The 20,960-nt window shown below is 42.5% G+C and overlaps 1 protein-coding gene across 4 annotated transcripts in view; it reads right to left on the reverse strand.

Moving 5' to 3' along the window:
• The window catches only part of IGF2BP3 (insulin like growth factor 2 mRNA binding protein 3), a 107,829-nt gene that overhangs the window by 7,255 nt on the left and 79,614 nt on the right, over positions 1 to 20,960 (reverse strand). For all 4 annotated transcript variants that reach the window (XM_082754789.1, XM_082754788.1, XM_082754791.1 and 1 more), the window contains 3 exons: positions 20,227 to 20,362; positions 18,341 to 18,472; positions 3,066 to 3,185 (listed from right to left, as the gene is read on the reverse strand). In XM_082754789.1, the coding sequence (XP_082610915.1) occupies positions 3,066 to 3,185; positions 18,341 to 18,472; positions 20,227 to 20,362 (388 nt within the window). The remainder of the gene's footprint in view (positions 1 to 3,065; positions 3,186 to 18,340; positions 18,473 to 20,226; positions 20,363 to 20,960) is intronic.

The following is a 20,960-nucleotide window of genomic DNA, read 5'->3' on the forward strand; positions in this document are numbered from 1 at the left end:
TTACTCAAACACCAAGATGGGGCATGGTGGTAAGGGCAAGCACAGGATAAATACATTCACTCTTTGGAGCGCAGTAATTTTACAGGGGTAAAATTTTAAGGCACATTTGGCATCAGCTGACTGAACAGAGCTTCGCCTACTGATTTCCATTCCGGTAAGATGGATGTTGTAGTTTGCCTTTCAGTTACCTCAGTTTTTCTTAGTCAAAGTCTGCTTCTTCATTGACATTTTAGGAAAAATGTTTTCCATCAAGTCTTCATTAACTATGCATAAGATGCAAAGATACAAGTGTTCTGGGACATTTCTTGCTTTGCTCTCATCTTGGGATGGCCTGTTCTCCACAGCTGGAGCAGCACCTTGCCGAGGGCTATGAGAGAAGCATGTACCAACTGGAGCATTTCGAAGTCTGAAGGGGCAATCTAAGAGCCTTCAGTGTTAATTCTGTCTGCCTGCTTTTGGAAGGAGCAGTTATATACACGTACAATTATTATTCAAGTGGTGAATTTTTAACTTCTGAGGGAAATATCTTCACATTCCTAACAGAAATGCCTTTACATTGCTAACTTGGGGGGAGTCTTCCATATGCTGAGTTACCATCAGACACCTTCATACACCCAAAATCAGCAGTGATCCCAGCTCTTTCAAAGACAAGAAGGGGAACTGGGGGAATTATTTTATAAGCTAAGAGATGCTAGTGTTCCCAACAGGCCCCAGCACTCCCCTGCAAGGTGGAGAACCTCTGCCTGGCTCTAAGTAACTCTGTCTACAGAAGGCCCATGCCAAGCCTGCCCCGCCAAGCAGCAGCCTCTGGCACAGGAACACAACCCAAGGCCATCAGCAGCCGCGTGCGCCTCTGAAGCACTGGGCTGACCACAGCCTTATGCAGAGCCCCTGTGCATCTGCAGTTTATTTAGTCTTATTTTGTGGCTAACTAGTTTCATCAGATCTACAAAGCTCAGCACGAGCACAAAGAAAATGCATGCGGATGTAAAATGTTTTCATATGTAACTATCTCCAGCACTGCTCAAAACAAGCTCAGAGCATCATGCACAAAGCCTTACTTCCTCCCAAAAGCACGATTACTAGTTTGGAAAGCTAGATGTTACTCCAGCAGCACTCCCTCAAGCTCTTCACTAAGAGCACAGATTCCTGGCTTCGTGATTTATTATTTTGCTCAGAAGTTGCAATAAAGGGCAGGCTGTCAGCACAAGGGAAGTTTAGAAGTTTCAAGTAAGTTTGTTCTAGCTGTCACATTTGACAATTGTTTTCCCACAAAGACAGGACTGCTGCTCCATGTTGTTTGGTCAGAGTTGAATTTGTGTTTTTATCCTAGTTAATAATCTTACCCAAAACCCATAACTTCCGGATTTAACAAGCATATCCTATATCCATATAGTTCCTTTAAGGCTTCATCCTACTTCCACAGAAATCTTCCTCACCTTAATGTTTATTGAAGGAACAAAAGACCAGAGCTTTAAGAAGCTTAATTTCAACTAATACAGGTACATTAAGCACGTTGAGTAGATGGGGTGCCAGCTAGTAAAAGCAGCCCGAGGCCACTGTTAGCCAGATGTGTGAGAAATGCAGGAAACTCCCTTTCCATTAAACTGTCTTCCAAGGACCAACCAACGAACTAGTTTGGACTGGCTCTCAGAGGTCCAGGTTATTCTGCATTTCTCTCCACCTGGCAGTACCCTTCCATGTACCGCTTCATCTTTAGATACAAACCAGAGAGGGAGGGAAGAAATCCATGTGATACATCACACCTCCATGCAAGACAGATTCAATGAAGAACCAACACCTTACACCTCCTTCCATCCAATCTTCCCCACTAAAAGTATGACTATCAGTGCTCTACTAACGTAAACCACCCAGGCAGTATAACAGATATTTAGTACCCATCTTAATAAAAGATGAGATTGGGCAGCGTGCCGGTTCGTTGACTGGCCAGTACATTTGTTGGCATTCAGCAAGCCACACGCAATGCTCACCCTCTGGGGTTCTCTGAACATTTTGCCCTGCACACTTAGATGAACACCTTCCAGGAGAAGCCAAGCCTCTCTGGCTCCACCAAGCTTCACTCAGCAGAGACACCTCCTGCCCCTTCAGCAGATCCCTGCTCCATAGCCCTCACTGAACAGGCCACATCTCCTGAGCAAAAAGGAGAAAGCGCTTGTTTCATTTGCTCAGGAAATCTTCAGTCTAACAGCAGATAACAAAGCACTGCAGAAAACTGCATGGTTTAGGCTAAGACATTATCATTGCAGCACAGAATAGCAGAACTGGCCATTTTTCAAGAAAAAAAAGCTCCAGCACCTAGAAAAGCTACCTGTAGTTACAACGGTATTCCTGGCAGAAACCCAAGGCTTTCCTACAACTCCTACAACTGCCGCTGTTACTAACCCCACCCCTACAGACAGAGAAATCAAGGATTTAACCAAACTGGTTCAAATTCAAACTTATGCTTCCACGATGACTTCCTCTGCAAACCATCTTGCTCTCCCCTCACTGAGTTGGTCAACACAAGCGGGCAGATGTTAAAGCAGGGCGCTAAGGTAATCACGCTGTCGAAATGCAAGCTGAGCCAGGAACCCAGGTTAAAGCAGAGGTTTTAAAACACAAGTGCTTCACTGCGGAGCCACCAGAGCCTAACAGCCCTGCCTGGTCCATCCAGAGCAAAGCGAGAGTGGTCACAGTAGCAGGAGACGTCACCTGTGCAGTTGTTTTTAGGAGGGGAGTTTACCTCACCAATTTTCACTTCACGGAAAGCAAGAAGAAAGCCTTTAAGCACCGCATCATTAAGACTTAAGTCTGTTTCTAAGAAATCAAGACCACCAAAGTAGCTTTCTTTCCAGCTTATATTTCACACCTCAGGAGACGTTTGAAAACATGCTTCTAATTATCTTGTCTCAAGGAAGATTAAAAGATGATTTATAAACAAATGTACCATTTATCACATCACATTCTAAGCACGGAGTGGGGGAGGACATTCACAAAAACATGGCTTGTACAAACTTGCTGGAAGTGTCGTGGAGAATAGACAAAGTTAGTCAGTGTAATAATACCTTAATAGATGCGCCTGCAAAACGAGAAAGTTGTTTGATGTGCTGTCCCTGCTTGCCAATAATAGCTCCAACTGCCAAGGCTGGGATGAACAGATGAACAGTCTCAGACTCGGGCTGTTGCTGTGGGGAAAAAGGAAATATGCAGTGAATGTTTTTGAACATTATGAATCAGACTGACAGGAAAACTGGTATGGAACAAGCATGCATGGAAATGAGGGAGCAATCTTATGATGCCCTCTGAAGTCTGAATATTAAGGGTCTGCCTTTTCTCTGGAAATCATTGAAATCACAGAACATGAAAGAACAGTTTGAGCCAAAAGAGGATTCTTCTGTCTTTTAGAAAATAATTGCAATTTTCATGCTAAGAAGTTCTTCTAAAAACCATCGAGCCGTTGCTTCTTCACAAGGCATTCGTTCTTACCTGTCACTGTCTTGATGCGTTTCCACATGCAAGACTCTGCAGACGAGGCTGCCACAAGTGAACGGGCTGCAGTCAGAGCAGCCAAACTCTTTCTAGTTTTCCTAGCTATTTTTTTTTCTTTTTTTAATTTTAGATTGTGCTGAGGGCTGCACAAAAAGCCTCAGAGTTACATATACGCTACAATTTCCTTTGTGTGGGAGTACTCTGGAATGATAGCCAGCGTGAAAACTGCCAGTGGTTCCTCCTGGGTAACATTATGCAACAGCCGGGGTCCTGGCGGCGGGCCTGAGGCAGGCCGGCAAATTCAAGGCAAGATGAGGCACTCGTACCAGTGAGAGGGCCCGAGCGCTGCGCCCACTGCAGACCAGGCACCACCGCGGTTTTCTCTATGGCTTTTGAGCAGACAGCCCAGCCGGAGAACACCATCTCACACTCGAGATCCTCTTTACATGCTGCATAGCACTGATCAGGCTGCAGGGCTACGTATGCCCCGCTAAACCCTACTTATTTTACCAGCCTCAGGAGCAGCTTCTGAAGAGCTCGTCTTGGGCTAGTGGAGCACCGCCGAGTACCCACTACACTGCAGTGCCATTAATCCATCCGTTTACGTCAGGATTACTTCTCAAAAGCACTTCACGCAAGCCCTTCTGTGAACTAGAAGGCATTGAAGACCTCTATTGAAAAAAATTCCTTCCTCTGAGTCGCCCTCGTGTGCAGCTTCTGAATTTGTTGCCTTCATCCCTAGCAGGAGGGCCAGTGAGCCCTCTTCCTGCAGGGGTCTTCAAGGGAAAGACCTTCACCTCCACCCTCAGTGCCTGCCCCAGGGCCCAGCCCCAGCACCCACTGGCAGAGCAGGGGGACCAGCCCGGCTCCCTTTGCTCTCCTGTGCATCGTGGGGAGGTGACAGGCCCACATGCAGAGCCTCACCAAAGCAGCCTCTGCTGCTATACTTTAAGAAACAGACACCCTCTATGCAACAGAAAACAAAAAGCTGCTAATTTTGTTGTAATCCAACAACAAGAAGCTATCACTACTTTAATTTAAGCGTCTCAGGAACTTCTTTCAAAGTCCCAGCATGCTAACCATAAACAAATGAGAATGAAAAGCTCCTTTCCAAGTTTTACCGCTTTCTTTCGGTAAACACAAGTCAGCCGTAACCTCAGGGGAAACAATTCCAGGAACAGCTCCATGGACCAGGTGAAGAAACCCCAAAATAGGGCATTTAGGATAGAAACGCACTCTGCCAGTTGCTTTAGGTGATCGCACCCCTTACACAGCTTGCCCCGTGTTTCCACAGCAGCGTTCACAGGCAGCTTGTGCTGATCTTAGCCCATGTTTTCTCCTGGACCCAGGATCCAGCCCCCCACAGCCAGCCTCCCGGCTCCTCCTCGTGACTTGGGGCCAGCAGGACAGCGGCTCCGGCTGATGTGTGGTGCCGGCGGAGGGTCCCTGACCTGAATAACCACAGAGCCACACAAATGGCAGTCCTGGAGCAAGGGAGGAAGCGAGAGTAACTAGGTCAGGGCATGGGAAAAGGTGGAGCAGCCTTTTTAGTCTGCCTAGAGCAAGGTTTAAACAATCTCAAAAACTACGCCCTGAAAGTACGTAGCTGTAATGAAAGATAGCAGTCATTTCGGTAGAGATGTTGAACCACTTTCCAGCAGATTACTCATTTTCTCCTCTTATTGCTACCAACATCCTGTGAGTGTACTCAGAGTAAATCCTTTTACATCTTCATCGTGAATCCAGCAAGATTTCCAGTAATTTGGAAACGCTACCGTGGATGCCTGGCTGATGGCATCATGTTGGAGAAGTTTCTGAACGGATACAAATTGGCGAGACATTTGTATGTTCCAGTTGTGTTGCGAGGACCCATGCTACCTGCACTGGGTGTAGACGCAATGACTCTTTGCAGCCAAGCACAAACAGCTTAACAGACAGCTTAGCTGCTCTTTGCAGTGACCGCTACCTTCAGTTATCCCCACACCAACTCCTGCAAGAGTCCACTGCCAAATATTTCCTCCCCACGTGCAGCTCCAGCCCTCCCCCTCCCAGCTCCACTTTAAGCTAACTCCTACAACGCTGCTATAGATCAAACATGCAGCCTGAGCTGGGTGTCAAGAAGTTGCGCAGCTTCTGCCTCGATCCACCTCCAGACATCTCTCTCCTGTACAAACAAAGCAAACTTCATTACTTTTGTTTGCAGGTATTTCCTGCCTCCCCTCTGTTGCCCATCTGCCTGCAGCCCAGTTTTCCCCTCTTCTTCCCAAAGCTTGATTTCCAGCCACTCTCTTGGCTAGGTTCAATTCACCACCGAAATTCCTTTCTGCTGCCTCACCCTTAAACATGAAACAGGGGCAAACAAAGGCAACTGGAGACAGAAGACATACATGTGCCTTCCCAACCCTACAGCCCGCAGCTCTCTCCCCATCTATCCTTATAATTTTGACTTGCTAATATTTATTTATGCATTGTGAGTGAGGATCCTTAACATCACAATCCCATTTTGGTGTAATAGTGATATATGTTTATTAGGGAAAGGAGGAGAATTTGTCCATACTGAGCTGATTGCATATCATCATTTTTCATATTCTTGTTTGCAGAAGTACATTGGCACGTGTGTAACCAAATTCATCTCCAGTATAATATAGGATTTAGAGAAATTACGTCCATTTCCTCAGCCACACCAATTTTTAATCACTCAACAGAAATAAAGTTTGATTTGTTTTAAAGCAATAACATCAAAAAAGACAGGTCTTTCTTTTTTCTTTTGGCAGAAATCAAGTATAACAAAGACTTCAGGAGCAAATAAATTGAACTTGGAGTTATGATAATCTGTTCATGTCCTTACCCACAATAATTTAAAAATAATTTTATATTTACTGGAAGACTTTCTTCCAAAAGAAACACATCAAAACATAATGCAATGACTGCACCACCCATCAATCTCACAGATGCTTCTGGTGAGCTTAGGAGGGGAAAAAAGTCAACTATAATTTAATCTTCTCCATGCCATGCCACATAAGTCATGTAGCTTTCCAGGAACTTCTAGCATGAGTTATATCAGAAATAGATTCCTAGATCTTAAACATATGTTAGAGGCACTAAATTTAGGAAACTCTTTTCCAAATGTGTGCAATCTGAGCTTCACATTCACTCCCATCACAAGGCCAAAAGCAGCTTCCTTAAATGTATAGTTAAAATTTAAGGACTAAAATGCCTATATTTTGGAGAATAGTCATCCATTTGGACTCCAGAGAACACCCTGCAGTTCATCTTATAGTTGTCTTTCTAAATTTAGAGTGCTACTAAAAAGACTGTTTCCAAGCTATGAGGATAGGGGGAAAGATGCTTTATCAGGTCATGTTTATTGTGCTTTAACAGGAGCTGTAGCACTCTAAGATAGGTTCACTAAGATTTACAGTGAATTTATCATGTTACCAGGTTTATAGCCTCCTTAGAGAACAATGAATCTTTTTTTTTTCTTTCAGAATTTTAAAACTTCTTAAAGATAGTTAGCTTGTGATAGGTCTTCATCATTTTTTTTTTATTTTGAAAGGCCTTAACTGTATGGTTATAACATGTATGTGTTTTTCAGTGTAAAGATTAAAGTAGCATGCACTCTTTATCAAAGTTGCAGAGTTCATTGATCATGGAATTAGTAGTAGTACTCATCAACTAGTTTTTGACACCAGTAAGGTCTCCTGCATGTGGAGAGTTGTTTGTACTCTATGCTTCCCAGTTAACTTCATTTTCCACCCGCATGACAAAGTAGTTTGTTCAAGACCAGCCCTGGGAACTGACTTCACATAAACACATAGAAAAACAACTCGAAAAGTATGAATCTAAGCTCTTCAAGTCACATCTGGTCCATATGTCCACCTTAACTTCTAAGTAAGCACCTCAGATGTCTGTGGTGCACTGAACTCTTTTGCCCCAGCAATATTTGTTAGATGGGCTCAGGACTAGTTGCTTCCTAATTTTATCCAGGTCCAAATAATATATAACAAGCAGGGGGGATTGTCTTTGTTTTGCTCATTAATGCTACCTGATGGGAGCTCAGCTGTTGATCGAACAGCTTACGTTGGGTTTGACCTGCATACTTCTGGGTGGCAGGGCAGGAAGCCTGCACACACCTGAGAGAGATCTGGGGAGAGATTTTGGTCACAGATAGGCGGGGCACACAGACTCCGCCAGAAGGTTTGCTCAGATGGAGAATTTCGTTTCTTAGAATAAAAAAAGAACAACTCCGGAAACTGAGATTTCTTAGTTCTAAGAAACAGATTCTTCAAGAGCACGCTGACCAGAAACAATTAATTTGGTTCATAAACAGCTGCTAATACTCGCTTTGTTGCTACAAAAATCAGCATGCTTTAAACAAAAACAGACTTAATAAGCATTTTTCATCCATATCCAGCACGTTTAACTAATGAAAACAATTTTAAATGCCATTTTTGTTCATTAATTGGATTCCAATTTCCATCCAAATGTAGCCTGATGAAAATTAGAACTTAAAAATTAATCAAGCAAATACGAAAAGCACCATTCATTTAAAAAACACACAGAAAATAGAGTAAATACATTAATGAAAGCAAACTAACCTGAATATGTGTTTAAACAGAAAGATTCACTATGTGAGCAAAAGGTAGCTGTGGTGCTACAGGCTCCATGAAGACTTGCAGAAAGGTAACTGAAGTACTGATGTAAAATGAAATAAGTCGACTTAAATCACATTTCCTGCTTGCTCATTTAAATCATGACTGAAAGCAATAATCTAACACACAGATGTAAGTTAGTTGCACTGCTGGATGAAGCCAAGCAACTCCTGCACACAGTAACTAACATTTTAGACTAGCCCAGCTCTTTTTCCCCTAGCAGCTCGGATGCATTTCCTTCCAGACTCCTACAAGTTCACGAACACCAGCCCCAGCCCTCTGCTATCTGTCCCTCGTGTAACAGCCCACACCATTTTCTTTCTTTTTTTTTTTTTTTTTTTTTAATTACTTCTATTTTAAATTCCCACCTCCTTCCAAGATTTAACTTAATCTGATCCTAAGCCCTGTAACACCTGCTGCTTGCCTGGAGCCCCTGCACTGCAGGCACCATAGGATGGTCCCATCCCTCCACTCAGACTCCACAACCCTAGAGAAGATTTTTCCAGGGCATTTTTCCAGAAGAAGCATTTCTCCACTACCATTCCCTACCACCTGAGCAACCTGGCTCAGCACGGAATGGTTATTTTTGTTTCCAGAGCCTCTGCTGAGGTGAGGTTATTCCCTTCACTGGGGTATACACTTAGTGTAAGGTCTCATCGCTACTCACCACAGCTAGAAGCTGAAGACTTCCAGTCAGGCAAATCTGCAGGTTCTTCCTGCACCTACCTGAACTGCTTGCACACTTAAAAAGATCTGTAGAGCCCCAAAGGTTTCCTGTGGGATAAGCTTATTTTAACACAGTTCCAGCGCATCAGTCCTGCAAACTGTGCATGAACAGGAAAGCATTTCCCTTACCTACTGCATCAGAAGAAGCAGCATTTATCTTTTCACGCTTGCATAACAGCCAACCTGTGGCCAGGCAAGAATGAACACTCAAAAATAACAGATGATTCTTCAGATGGATGGTGGTGGGGAAAAGTAGGACCCAGAACAACAAAACTGTGGGACTGCGCATCACATCTGGGGACTGGTCTTGGGTTTTGTCATTGTCTTTTTGTCTTAAATAGAGTTTTGCCTCCTCTGATCTTCCCCAAGATAAACCTTTCTCCTGCTTTCAGCCAGCATGGGTGTGTTCCCACCCTTTGAAGGGCTAGTGAGGGGAAATGGGTTTTATTTTATGTCCCTCATGTTAACTTGAGCACTAATCTCTGTCTTTTTCTACAAGCCTGCCAACAGCATGAATTTTTTTCCCAGTCATCTTTTTAAGTGTCTCCACAGACCCCTTGCTCCATCAAACGTATGTGGTTGGTAAATCCATTGCAACATTTGGGATAAGGCTGTAAATCTTTAAAATATTGCACCCACTGAAGTAAATAGGATTTTGTGCCAGACGTCAGTGGGAGCAGAATCAGATCACTGTTTTCTAAGCCTGTTCTGCATTCCCAGTATATGTTTTCATTTACTCTAAATGTGCTGCAAATGAATTACCTTCGGATGAGGCATTTATTTTAAGTCACAAAGTCATGTTATCCATTTCTAGCCAGCATCAGTTTTTAGCTGTGAGGGAAATAAGAACTATTTTAAGACCGCATGAAACAGTTTCAGCCAATGTTTGTCTACCATCTAGCAGAGTGGGTTATTGCTTTTGCTGGTCTTTGTTGTTGTTGTTAAAAGCTAAACAAATCCACTCGGTAAAGAAGAGACACTAGAATATAACTGCTTTAAGAAGCTCTCATTTCCCATCTCCCTTTCCCAACTGCCACGATCAGGCAGGACCGAGATTCCAGCAACTCACTTGGTCTTCAAATGCCCTAAGCTTTGTCAGGAAGCCATGTACCATTTTCTTCAGATCCCCTACCAGATACAAAGCCAAAACTTAAACCATGTTTTTGCAATGCCCTGTGAAGAATTATTCTGGCCTACAGCTGCACTAAGCATTCTTATTTAGTTAGTAATAAAAGTTTGCAGAAAGGGGAAAACCAACATTAAGCCAAGTATCCCTGAAGACATTCCAGTAAGAATCAATGCATTAACATAAAATTAGCTTTTGACACTGGTGGAAGAAATCCTACTGTATTCATTTTGATACTAGCACTAAAACTAAGCCTTCGTTAGAAACAAAAGACTCGTTAAGAAAAGCATGAAGTACTGGTAGATATGCCTAATCTGACCCAAAGCTTTATAACACCCTTGAAAATACCTTTTGGGTCACCATTTCGTTCATCAGTTGAAGTGGTGCTGCCAGTTTAATATAAACCGAAGCCTAAGCTTCCCTACTCCCCAAGCTTTCTGCATTTATTTAGAAGAGATTAAGCTTTTAGACCTGCAGCACAAGCTTTCTGCCATCTTGCCTCCACCCAGAAGGTAATGGAGAGTTCTCACTGCTGAATTCAGTCTGCAAAGAGCTAGCAAAACACAATTTAGAAGTGATGCACGTTTTTGGCGTAGCTTTGGACACACTGAAGTATCACCCACCTCCCCCATCCACACAGAGTACTGCCACCACTCACCCATGGCTGCATCTTCCCATGAGCTCCAAGTTGGTGCAAGGAGGGGTGTGAGAGGTTTCCAGCTACAACAAGGAGCTCCCCCAGCAGCTTCACTGCCACACTTGCAACTTTCTCCTAGTGTGGCCAGGAGCTCATGACACCACCTCGTTCCACCACCCAGATCAATACAGCACATTGTACTGGGTATAATCGACTCCCTCTTGCCCCCAGGGCCATTACTGCTTCTTCGCAGACCAAGCTGATCATTGCCCACTAGCCGTACCCTAAAATAAGCAAGATTTTAAGAGTAGCCTCTTAGTAGTACTCACTCCACTTCTTGGCTCTGAACTTGAGTGCTTTTCATCACCATGATCTTCTACCTGGCAAGCCAAGGGGATCTCCTCATACTACTAGAAGTCACTACCACAACTACACTCATCAGAAGTGGTTCCAATATGGAAACCTAGCCAGGAACAGGGAGGATAGCAATCGCAGAGGCAGAGAGGGAACATTTTCTGGCAGGCTGGTTATAAGGCATTTCACAAGCAGGAACAGGTCTGACATATTTCTGAACATGGCATGAACCCTGTTTTTGCAAAATCTGATTGGCCACTATGCCAAAAAAAGCAATCTGCTCCCTTTTGTTCTGAACAGATAGCTAAGACCAAAAAGCAGCACAAGGAACAGATTCTGCAACTACATAAGAGGGAACTTTGCTGGTCATCCACAAGCAGAAAACCTAGGTATTCAGTGCTCTAACACCACACAGCCACTAAAACAAAAGTGATGCTTACGTATAAAAGCACTTGCACTGCAAAACTCATGGCTGTGACGCATCAGCCACTGGACACCGCAGACTCCTCAAAGGTACGCATGAAATCAATGGCTTTGAAAGACCTCAGAGGTATCCTTCATTTCTGCTTTATGAAGGCAGTGCTCTCAGAAGCTGCAGGGAAAACAGGTTGTGAAAACACAGGGAGGTCACTTGTTTTTCCATCACGTTTAACAAACAAGAGATGGAGCCAGCTACACCAGAATGAGGACTTGACCTATTTTTGGTTTTGGCCTGAAGGAGCTCAGCACACTGTACTAACAAAGTATTATTTGGTACCTTAAGGAATTAAACTTCTAATTTAGCTTAATATTCAGAAGATGCTGAGCCTGTTAATTAGAGTTTCAGTTAGAGTTCAGGAGACTGAGATGTTCACGAGCATCACCGAAATCTCCCCACCACAAGAATACGGGAGCAGGGCACCAGCACAAGCTCTCATCTCTAGTCCCAGGGAGCTACAAAGAAAAATACAAGTATCCAAAACTGCAGGGAGGAAGGTACCATTTTTATTTTAAAAACAGTGCATTCCTGCTTAGACAGAGACACTCTTTGCATTATGACAGCCTCAGAACCATATGAAGAGCTATTAAGAATAGCTGAAGACTTCAACACCTTGGAAAAGATGCCTGCCATCAACCTGACAGATTTTTGTGCATCATACGGTGCCAGCTGCATTTTTGCTCCCCACCATCCCCCTCACTGGGGACCACTCCATCTCCAGAGGCAGAATAGTTTCTGATTACTCCCGACATGGGCCCCCGCCAACACAGCATGGCAGGACAGGAGAAGCTGTGGGAGGACCAACCATTTTCTCTACCAATTGAACAATCCCACACCATTATGCAACCTGGAGCACATTTTTTAGGTGTCAAAGAAGTTTCGTTCATAAATTTAGAAAACTAAGCAGGTGCCATATTCAGGGCACCAAGGTTACAATCTCAAAAAGAAGTCTGATGGGCTAGTAGCTTTTTCATTTTTGAGACAGTGCTGTTGTCCTATAGTACCCTCCTCAAGATTGTGTGTGCTGCACAAGTATGGTTTTCATTTCACTGATATAAAACCATTTTGTGAAAACACTGCCAAATCCTCCTTCATCCCCCCTCAAAACCACATCCTCTTTTGGCTGTAGGACAGCTCCTTACAAAATCATCTACTGCTTAACAAGCTAACCAAATTAGGGCAAAGCCACTTAGACTACACAAATTATAGATGTACATACATTACTATCCCTGGGTAGTTCAGACAACAGTTGCACAAGCTAATCCTATCAAACTCAGACATCCAAAGGAGCCCAACTGCACCAAGAAAGAGTCAAAGTACCTGGAAACATAGGACAGTTTTTCCTCTTCCTTGTCTCTCTCATCTATGCTCAGGGCATCAAATGAAGGCCCTTCAATGAAGCAATTTTTCATTTTAAATTACTGTTCTTTCCTGCCAAAAGCACAATACAGTTATTTCTTCTCACATCTATGCGATATAGAAGAACTCTTCTTTATTATTTCTGAACATTACTGGAGAATAAAGAAGGAATCTGTCTTGAACACAACATCTTCTAAGAAAGTTTCCCATTGGCATGTTCCTCACCTGCAACAAAAAGCCTTAAAAGATGGCAAAAAAGGAAAGCAACCTCTTAAGCCCAGCTGCACAGGAATGATTCTTCATCATTGGAGAAAGGTGGTTTGATTTCTGTTTACTGTAGGAAACTGCTTTTTTCTTCTCCCCCACCCCCAGAAGTCTCTATGCATATCCCACAACCTAAAAATTAACTGTGAGGCTAAAGAAAAGGTTAGAAAAATGCATTTTGACAGCTACTGTCGGTGTGCAAAACTGCCAGTACAGAAGGCGGCTGCGCTGTGAGCAGAGGAGCAGCTCCTCACCTCAGCTAATTCTCACAGAGCAGACACTCAGCTGATTCCTACAGGAACTTGTGGATGCAGGAGACCAGCTGGCATGACCTCCTCTCAAGGAGGAAAGCTGTCTCCTTCTCACCTTTTGATGTGTTTCAGTACATCTACCAGGTGTCAGAGATCCTTTAACAGGAGCATTACTTCTACCTCAGTGTTTCAGGACATTCAAGGGCAGGATGAATTCCCAATTCCCTCCCCCATCCCTTGGGATGCCAACTTTCAGACCCAAAGGCTACCAAAAAAAATGCAATCAGATGTACAATTAAGCACAAAAATTCAATTATAAGAGAAAGGGTGCAACCCACTTAACCCCAGTAGATTGGCCAAGTATATTTAATTGAATGACTGTACATCATTGGACTTCAAGACAAGGATTTCTTGTTTGGTTGATGTTTTAAGCTCCTCAGCTTCACACAAGAATAACCCCTTATTCTTGTGAGACAAGCACATTCATATCCTCCCCAAAGTTCAGAAGACAGAAACAGAAAGTTCATCACAACAGCTATGAGCAGTACAACACTATCTGAAGCAGTTTGTCTGGGATACTTCTCAAACATTTTTCTTGGTAACACAACTCCTGGAAAATGTAAGCATGGGCGTACTCACTTTTACAGAACCTTATTTTCCTTCTCATACACAACCCAGTTCTGTGTGCTCAGCTCATGATATGTCTACAAGTGACAGGAGGCAGACTAACAGAACTGTTGGTAGTTGTGTCCGAACTGTAGCACACAAGCGTTTGTGTGCAGAGCTAAGGAGAGAGATTTAAGGGTAAACACAAGTGGTGGCTCTTCAGACCCACACGCAGCTGGACAATACATCAACTACAAACAGGAACGGAAAGGCCACCAGTCCTTAGTTCAGTCACACAAGAGTACACAGTCATCAAGAAAGCCATTAGTGATATCATATCAGGATCATGAGAGTAAAATCACATGAATTTACCAGCATCAAGAATTTTTAACTCAATATTCTCAACCAATACATTGCTCAACTCCTACATTTTCCTCCAATCTTAAGATGTTCCAACAATTCCTTGCCTGTCTTATAGGAGGACAGAGAAAGCACACATCTTGGGTTTTTGCAAGAAGAGACAAAAAACTCAGAATAATAGAAATACGCAATGCCATTGCATCCCCTTCAAATGACTACACAAAATGAGTGCTTTGAACAGGCAAACAGAGCCTGGACTTTGCAATATAAAGAACTGTTGCTAGTGATAAGCAAATAAACAAACCTAATGGTTATCTGGCACTAGACCTGGTGCTCAGACCCATTAGCCACGTGCCTGCACACGTGCGCTTACAGCCAGCCAGCCAGATCCTAAGGACAGCCTGTGCCTTCCTGCATGCACTCTACTGCCAGGACAGAGGGTAAAGCAACAAGCAGCTTCTGAGACAGAAGCTACGTCTGGTAACCTAAATTAGATAAGGCTGTAATAAGACTTCGATGCTTTCCACCAGCATGAATCACTGTGGAAACTGACCCTAGAGAATGAGGCTCTTGGGTCAGGTGAAAATTGCTCTCATGAACATTGCTCAGGCCAAAGAGCTAAATCCACCACAGGTAACATGAACATCTCCTGTGGCTGTGATGCTGGGCTGATGCTGAAGCAGGTGGAGAAGAGTGTTCGCACTCTTATTTAATATGTATTGAAGTTCCACGTGGAGAGATGGAGAGGAGGAAGCACCACACAGCTCTCAACAGCACAATGAGACATCCCAAACTACTCAGTTCCAAGCTCTTGAAAACTTGAATTTAGGAATACTTGGCTATGGCTGTGTAGCTAGGAGTTCAGACTTGTCACTCTAAGCTCTGGCAGAGGAACAAAACCCAAACCTGTTTATGGTGCGGATTTTTCTCTTTCCACCCGTGTAAAAAAGCAACAACAGGAATATGACAGATGCTTGTTTTGATAATTAAGACAACACCTCAGTTTCTTTGGGAGTCAAGTCCTACACAAATTCACAGCAACACCTTGTGCCTAGAAATATACTACATCTGCAGGATGAACTGCATATGGAAACATTTCTGTAAATGCCCCAAGCCTACCCACCTACCTCTTCTGACCTATGGGAGGGACACTTGCAACTCTATCTCCATGATAAGGTGAAGAAAATACCTTACATACATTTGAACGTATTGAGAAAAAAGCTTCATAGCTCTCAGGAGGCTCTAGGTTATGAGGGAACCTCCTGAGCAAATTTACACTGATAAAAATAAGCAAAACAGCAGTGGGATATATTTACTACACCCTGGTGCCAGCAGTATTTTCAGAAATTATTTTCAAGTGCCTGAAAGGGATATCCTCAATGCCAGCTTACCAGCACTACGCATACGAGGGCATTACTTAAAGCAAGCCAAGGGGTCTTGGGTTGCCCAAACACCTTTGCTAAAACAAGGAACTTGCTAACAAATAGCTTATAGGCAAACAGCCATGAAGCCTCCCTCTGATGTCTTCATTAACATTTCTAAGACCTTCTTTCCCTGAAGTCTTTTTTAAACTTTTTTTTTTTTAAATTTATTATTTGCTCTCCTAGATCCCCCTCTGTGGCTACCTTTAGCCTTTCAAGTTTTTTTCACTTCTCTTCTAAATATAGGCAGCCCTTTCCACTTGTTCTTTTTCTTCTACATGCCCCCAATACTGTATTTGAACAGTATTAAAAGTTGTATTTCAAAAATAAAATGTATTACTGAAGGAAAAAAAGTTAGAGGAGAAAAAATGAGAAGTTAACAGAAACTAACCTCATACAGAAGAGGTAAGAGCTTTTGTAGAACACAAAATAGAAAATGAAGTTTCTGTTTTCCAAAAACATCCATTAAAAAGAAAAAAGACAAAACTCATCGTTTTCCTTGTTTTCCTCACCCCAGAGATGGAGAGGTACTCCTAAAGCACATGAGAGGGGCTGGCTTGCCAAAGCTCACAAAACGACCTACTATAAGGTAATACACAAGTAAATAAAGTTGTGGGAGTTTCAACTGTTCATGCATTTGTGTTCCAGCAGCTCTTTGCTTCAGGTTCAGGGTCTTTCCTGGTACCAGACCCAAGATCCACAAAAGCCATAAGAACTCATTCTTCGTGTTTATGAGCTTGTCCCTCATTAGCTTCTCACACATACTGACTACCTGGAACAGGAGCCAGAGAGATTCAGACAGCAAGGTCCATCCAGCTCCAAAGTCTCTACATTTTCTACAAAGTAACACTTGTTTCTTGGTGACCTTTTTCCAGATGGTACCACTATCCGCCACTATCCTATTTCCAAAAACCCAGAAACTTCCAGAGATCCCAGTAGGCCAAAAAAGGTGCATCTGTAGGGGAGAGTGGCCTACTAACAGAGGGACAGACATGTATAAGACCGAAATTGCCAAATTCAACACTGGGTGTGTATTCAAAGCAAAAGCAAGAAAGAATCATGACAAGAGAAAAAGTGGGGAAAAAATGAAAACAAAACAAGTGAGGAACAAAGCCATAGGCTTACACTGTGAAACTCTCAAGAAGAGTAAAGCAATTTGCAAATTTGAAGAAACAAGAAAAAACTACAGTCTTCATGACCACCAAAGCAAAGAAAGTTATATACTGTTAACAAATCATCTCTAGTTTCTCTAAAATAGAATAAATTGAGGCATGCCATTACAACAACAGATGGCATTTTACACAATACAATGAAGCCAAAACCTGGGGTCTTTAGTTAGTTTAGTCTACCACTAATTAAACTGGAAAGGAACTGTGGGGAGGGAAAAAATGTTTGTCATACACAGAGGCGCTGCTATTAGCAGTAAGCTAACTGGGTATAAACACATTTCTGTTGTGGTTCTCATTGGAACCTTTTCCTGATAAAGCCACTATTATACTGACTATAGTTTATAATACATTCATATCACCCAAGCTGTTCATTCCCACAAACAATGCTGCAAGTGTGGAATTTTCCCTGTTCCTTTCAGTGACATTTTCTTGGCTTCTTCCTCTGGGAAAAATATTTAGGCAACAACTTCCCTTTAGTGCAATTTATGTAGGCCCACTTGAGTCGTTTGATGAAGTTCAGTGTGCTGTGCTGCATTTTCACTGGTTCTAGTTCATGAAGCCTCAGACCTAGCTCTCTAGATGTTACTGTTGAGCAAAGAGGAGGAGAGAGTCAGCCACATCAGGGTTTGTAAAGCTTCGTCATCCACTCGTTAAGCATTCAGTTTGAAAATTCATCTTACACCGAGTTTCTAACAACAACCACCACCTGAAAAAAGAAACCTCCTCTTCCATGTCCATTGTCTTTTCTTGACCTGCAAGCAGAGCACCTTCTCTTTCCAGAAAGTCTCTGGCACTTTGATACAACAAATTCTCTTCTGCTCCATAGCAAGAACAACTCATTTATGACTACTGTGCAGCACTAGATTTGAATACGATTCTACTGGGCCTTTTCACTTATTTCTTAGAGAACAACATGGCAAGTAAATCACAGGTTTCTGGAGATTAATCCATGTAATTTAAATCCTATATAGTTAGGAATACTTCATTTCAACAGGGCTTGTACCTTTATAAACCTACTACAATCAAACATCTTTGCTACATACAGATCCCTGCTTCATGACTCATTTTTTACCTTCCAGGTGAGCAGAAATACAATTGCAGATCAGCATTTTGTTACTTGCGAACTTCCAGCAACCTTAAAATTCCATTTCGTACCTGATTTCTTTGTGTAATAATTTGAGTTCTCTAGAAAACAGAATCTAATACTTCTCCCAGAAACACTGTTTTCTGGTTTCACTGAGCATTTCACTAAATGACCAATGAATGCCTGTTGTCAACATCAGCTACACGGAATATTTTCAGTGTATAAAGCAAGCAGAGAGTCAAATACTTAGGAAACTGACAGAATGTAGCTACTAATACACTGTTCCCAGATCTTCAAGGTAATTTGACTACAGCATTGTACAGACCAACATCACTACCCACCCGAAATCAGAGACTTGCCTTACCCCAAATGGTGGATACGAAGCAGCAGCAGCAGCGGAGGCAACGCTCACTGCGGGAGGTGGTATTCCTGAAGAAGAAGGTGGGAACAGACCCAAGGCATTCAGATTTAATCCAGGAATTAAATGTGCTTGAAGCTGCAATGGCAGAAGAGTTTATTTTAGATTTACAGTTCCCATTAGGTTTAATCAAAATGCTAGCTGACAGACTTTTTGACTTAGTTAAGTTTTAAGTTTAATAAAAATGCTACTTGACATAGACCTTTTTAGAAGATATCAGTATGTTCTTTAAAGTGTTTTCCATCTCCATTACCCCAAGGACTCAGCTTCAAACTTACTTCCCAGACATATGCACAGAGCAATAATGTTAAAAAACACAACTGTACTAGGAGAGGCAGCTGAGAGTCACTTGCTACAACTTAATCGAATGAAATATATAACAAGCTTCGTAGCAAGAAATTCAGGCAATAGTATCATTTACTTTCAGAGTGAACAAAAATTACCAGAGAAAATCACTTTGGCTTTATTCTAAAAAGCACCCAGCCCTCTATAGTCAGAAATCTTACGCACTAGCCCCATTTTATCATATATCCTACACTATAACCTCATCTTTCCTCCCCGCACACAGGAAATCTTCCCTCCATGCTTGCATAAGATGAAGATCCCACCAGTGCTTGCTGGGAAAGCATCAGCTTTGAATTTTTTTAGTACCATTTTTGACTCTGCCAAATTATTGCCCAGTAATACTGCTATGATTTAGAAAGACCAGCTAGAGACTGACACCATCTCATGACGTCAAGATAACCCAGGCATGAAACATCAACAAAACACCTCAACACTTCACCAACTACCCTACTAACCACAACTAATTAAACTTGAAATACATCCAGTAATTGAAGTAGTTTTCTGCTTACCACACCTTTGCCCAGTAGCAGAGCAGAACTCACTAAATGAAGCAAAAATGCAGCACAATAAAAACTTTTTGTACTCGTGTGTAGTTTGAGTCCTGACTTTGCACAGCATGGGAAAAAAGAAGAGTGGGGAGAATATTCTCTCCACCCAGTAGTGAAGCCATAAGGAAGAGTCATTTCTAGAAAATGACACTACTGTAAAGTTGAAAAATATTTTCAGCCTGATCCTAGCCCATAAGATTTGGTTACACTAGCACACAAGAAGCTTTTCATGGCTTACCAACAATTGCAGTTGTTTCCCAATATGCATTAGTAATGCTTTGGCAAACTAACATGGTGTGGTTTACTTGTTTTTTTTTTGTTTTTTAATACAGACAGTTATTCAAAGATGATTGATTTTCTCATATATATAATCAAGAAAAATCTTAATATAGCCTTCTTAAGTTAAACAATTAAAAGCAGCAGAGATCCATCTCCTGTATGTTATCCTTTTAAAATCAAGAGACTAGGAATCATGACTTTAAGAAACATACAGTATAGCACAAACCACATCAGCAAACACATTCCTTTTAAGGCTTCTGCAACAAGAAAACGTGAAATCATCATCCATTTCCTCAACCTAAATGAATTTCTCAGTTTCCCTGCTCAAAACAAACCGGCAGAGAAAGCCTTCATTAATAATAATTTAAAGAAAACACACACAAGCCCAATGAGCAAATGCAAGACACAACAGAGTGGCTGCAAGGGAGAAATTCTGATTGGATATTAGAAATTTTCCCTAGAGAGACTGTGGACTCTACCCATGGAGGTAATAAGGTAATTACCGAAAGGTAATAAGGCGCTACACCACCTCACTTAGCCTTGAAACAGGCCCTGGACTGAGTAAAAACCATGTTGGGACAGATGACCTCCAGAGGTCCATCACACCTAAACCATCTGTGGTTCTAGCTCCAAAAGGGCCCATGACACAAGACAACTCACGTTCATAGCAGCAATGTCATTTTCATAGGACTCCCTGATTTTCTTCATAATTTCTTCCTCGGCCTTGGCACAAGTTTCGATACTGCCTTTAACTGTAATGGTCCTTTCCGGATTATAGAGTGTCAAGTCCTGCAACCTACAGAGGAAACAGAAGCACAATTAATTAGCAAACAGCAGAAGGTCATCAAGGTTTATCAGCTGCGTGTGAGGACATCCAAACATGTTGAGTTTGCCCTCCAGACAGCATAATATCAGCTCACAACATGGCTCAGACACTTCTCAGAGAATCTGGAGAAACTCTACCCTCCCAGCAAACCCAACAGAAATCGCCACAACAAGGTTGGGCTTCACATGCATGTGATGCACTGAGGTGCAACATGAAATGGAAAACAGCAGACGATGGTAGAACATGAGCTGAAGAGCAGCCCTGCCAGAGGGCTTCAGGTACTTTAGACATCCTAGAAACAGACTAAGAAACTTTTGTTCCTTAAGAACAACAGTGGTTTCCTGAAGGAAGAAGGGGAAAAAGCCCATCTCCCAGCAGAACTGCAGGAGAGCCTCCAAATCCTCACAAAGGGAGAACAAAAAGCTGTGTGCAAGTTGCCATTTGCTGTGAAACACCAGTAACTGCCCACAGAAACTGAATGGTTACAGCATTAAGCTCCAGTGCTTTGGTAAGCAACTTAAGCTGGCCCGTTCTGATAAAACAGAAGATGGCTGGGAAATCCCAGCCC

The sequence above is a fragment of the Aythya marila genome (assembly GCF_965140915.1).
Source record: "Aythya marila genome assembly, chromosome: 2".
Taxonomy (NCBI): Eukaryota; Metazoa; Chordata; class Aves; order Anseriformes; family Anatidae; genus Aythya; species Aythya marila.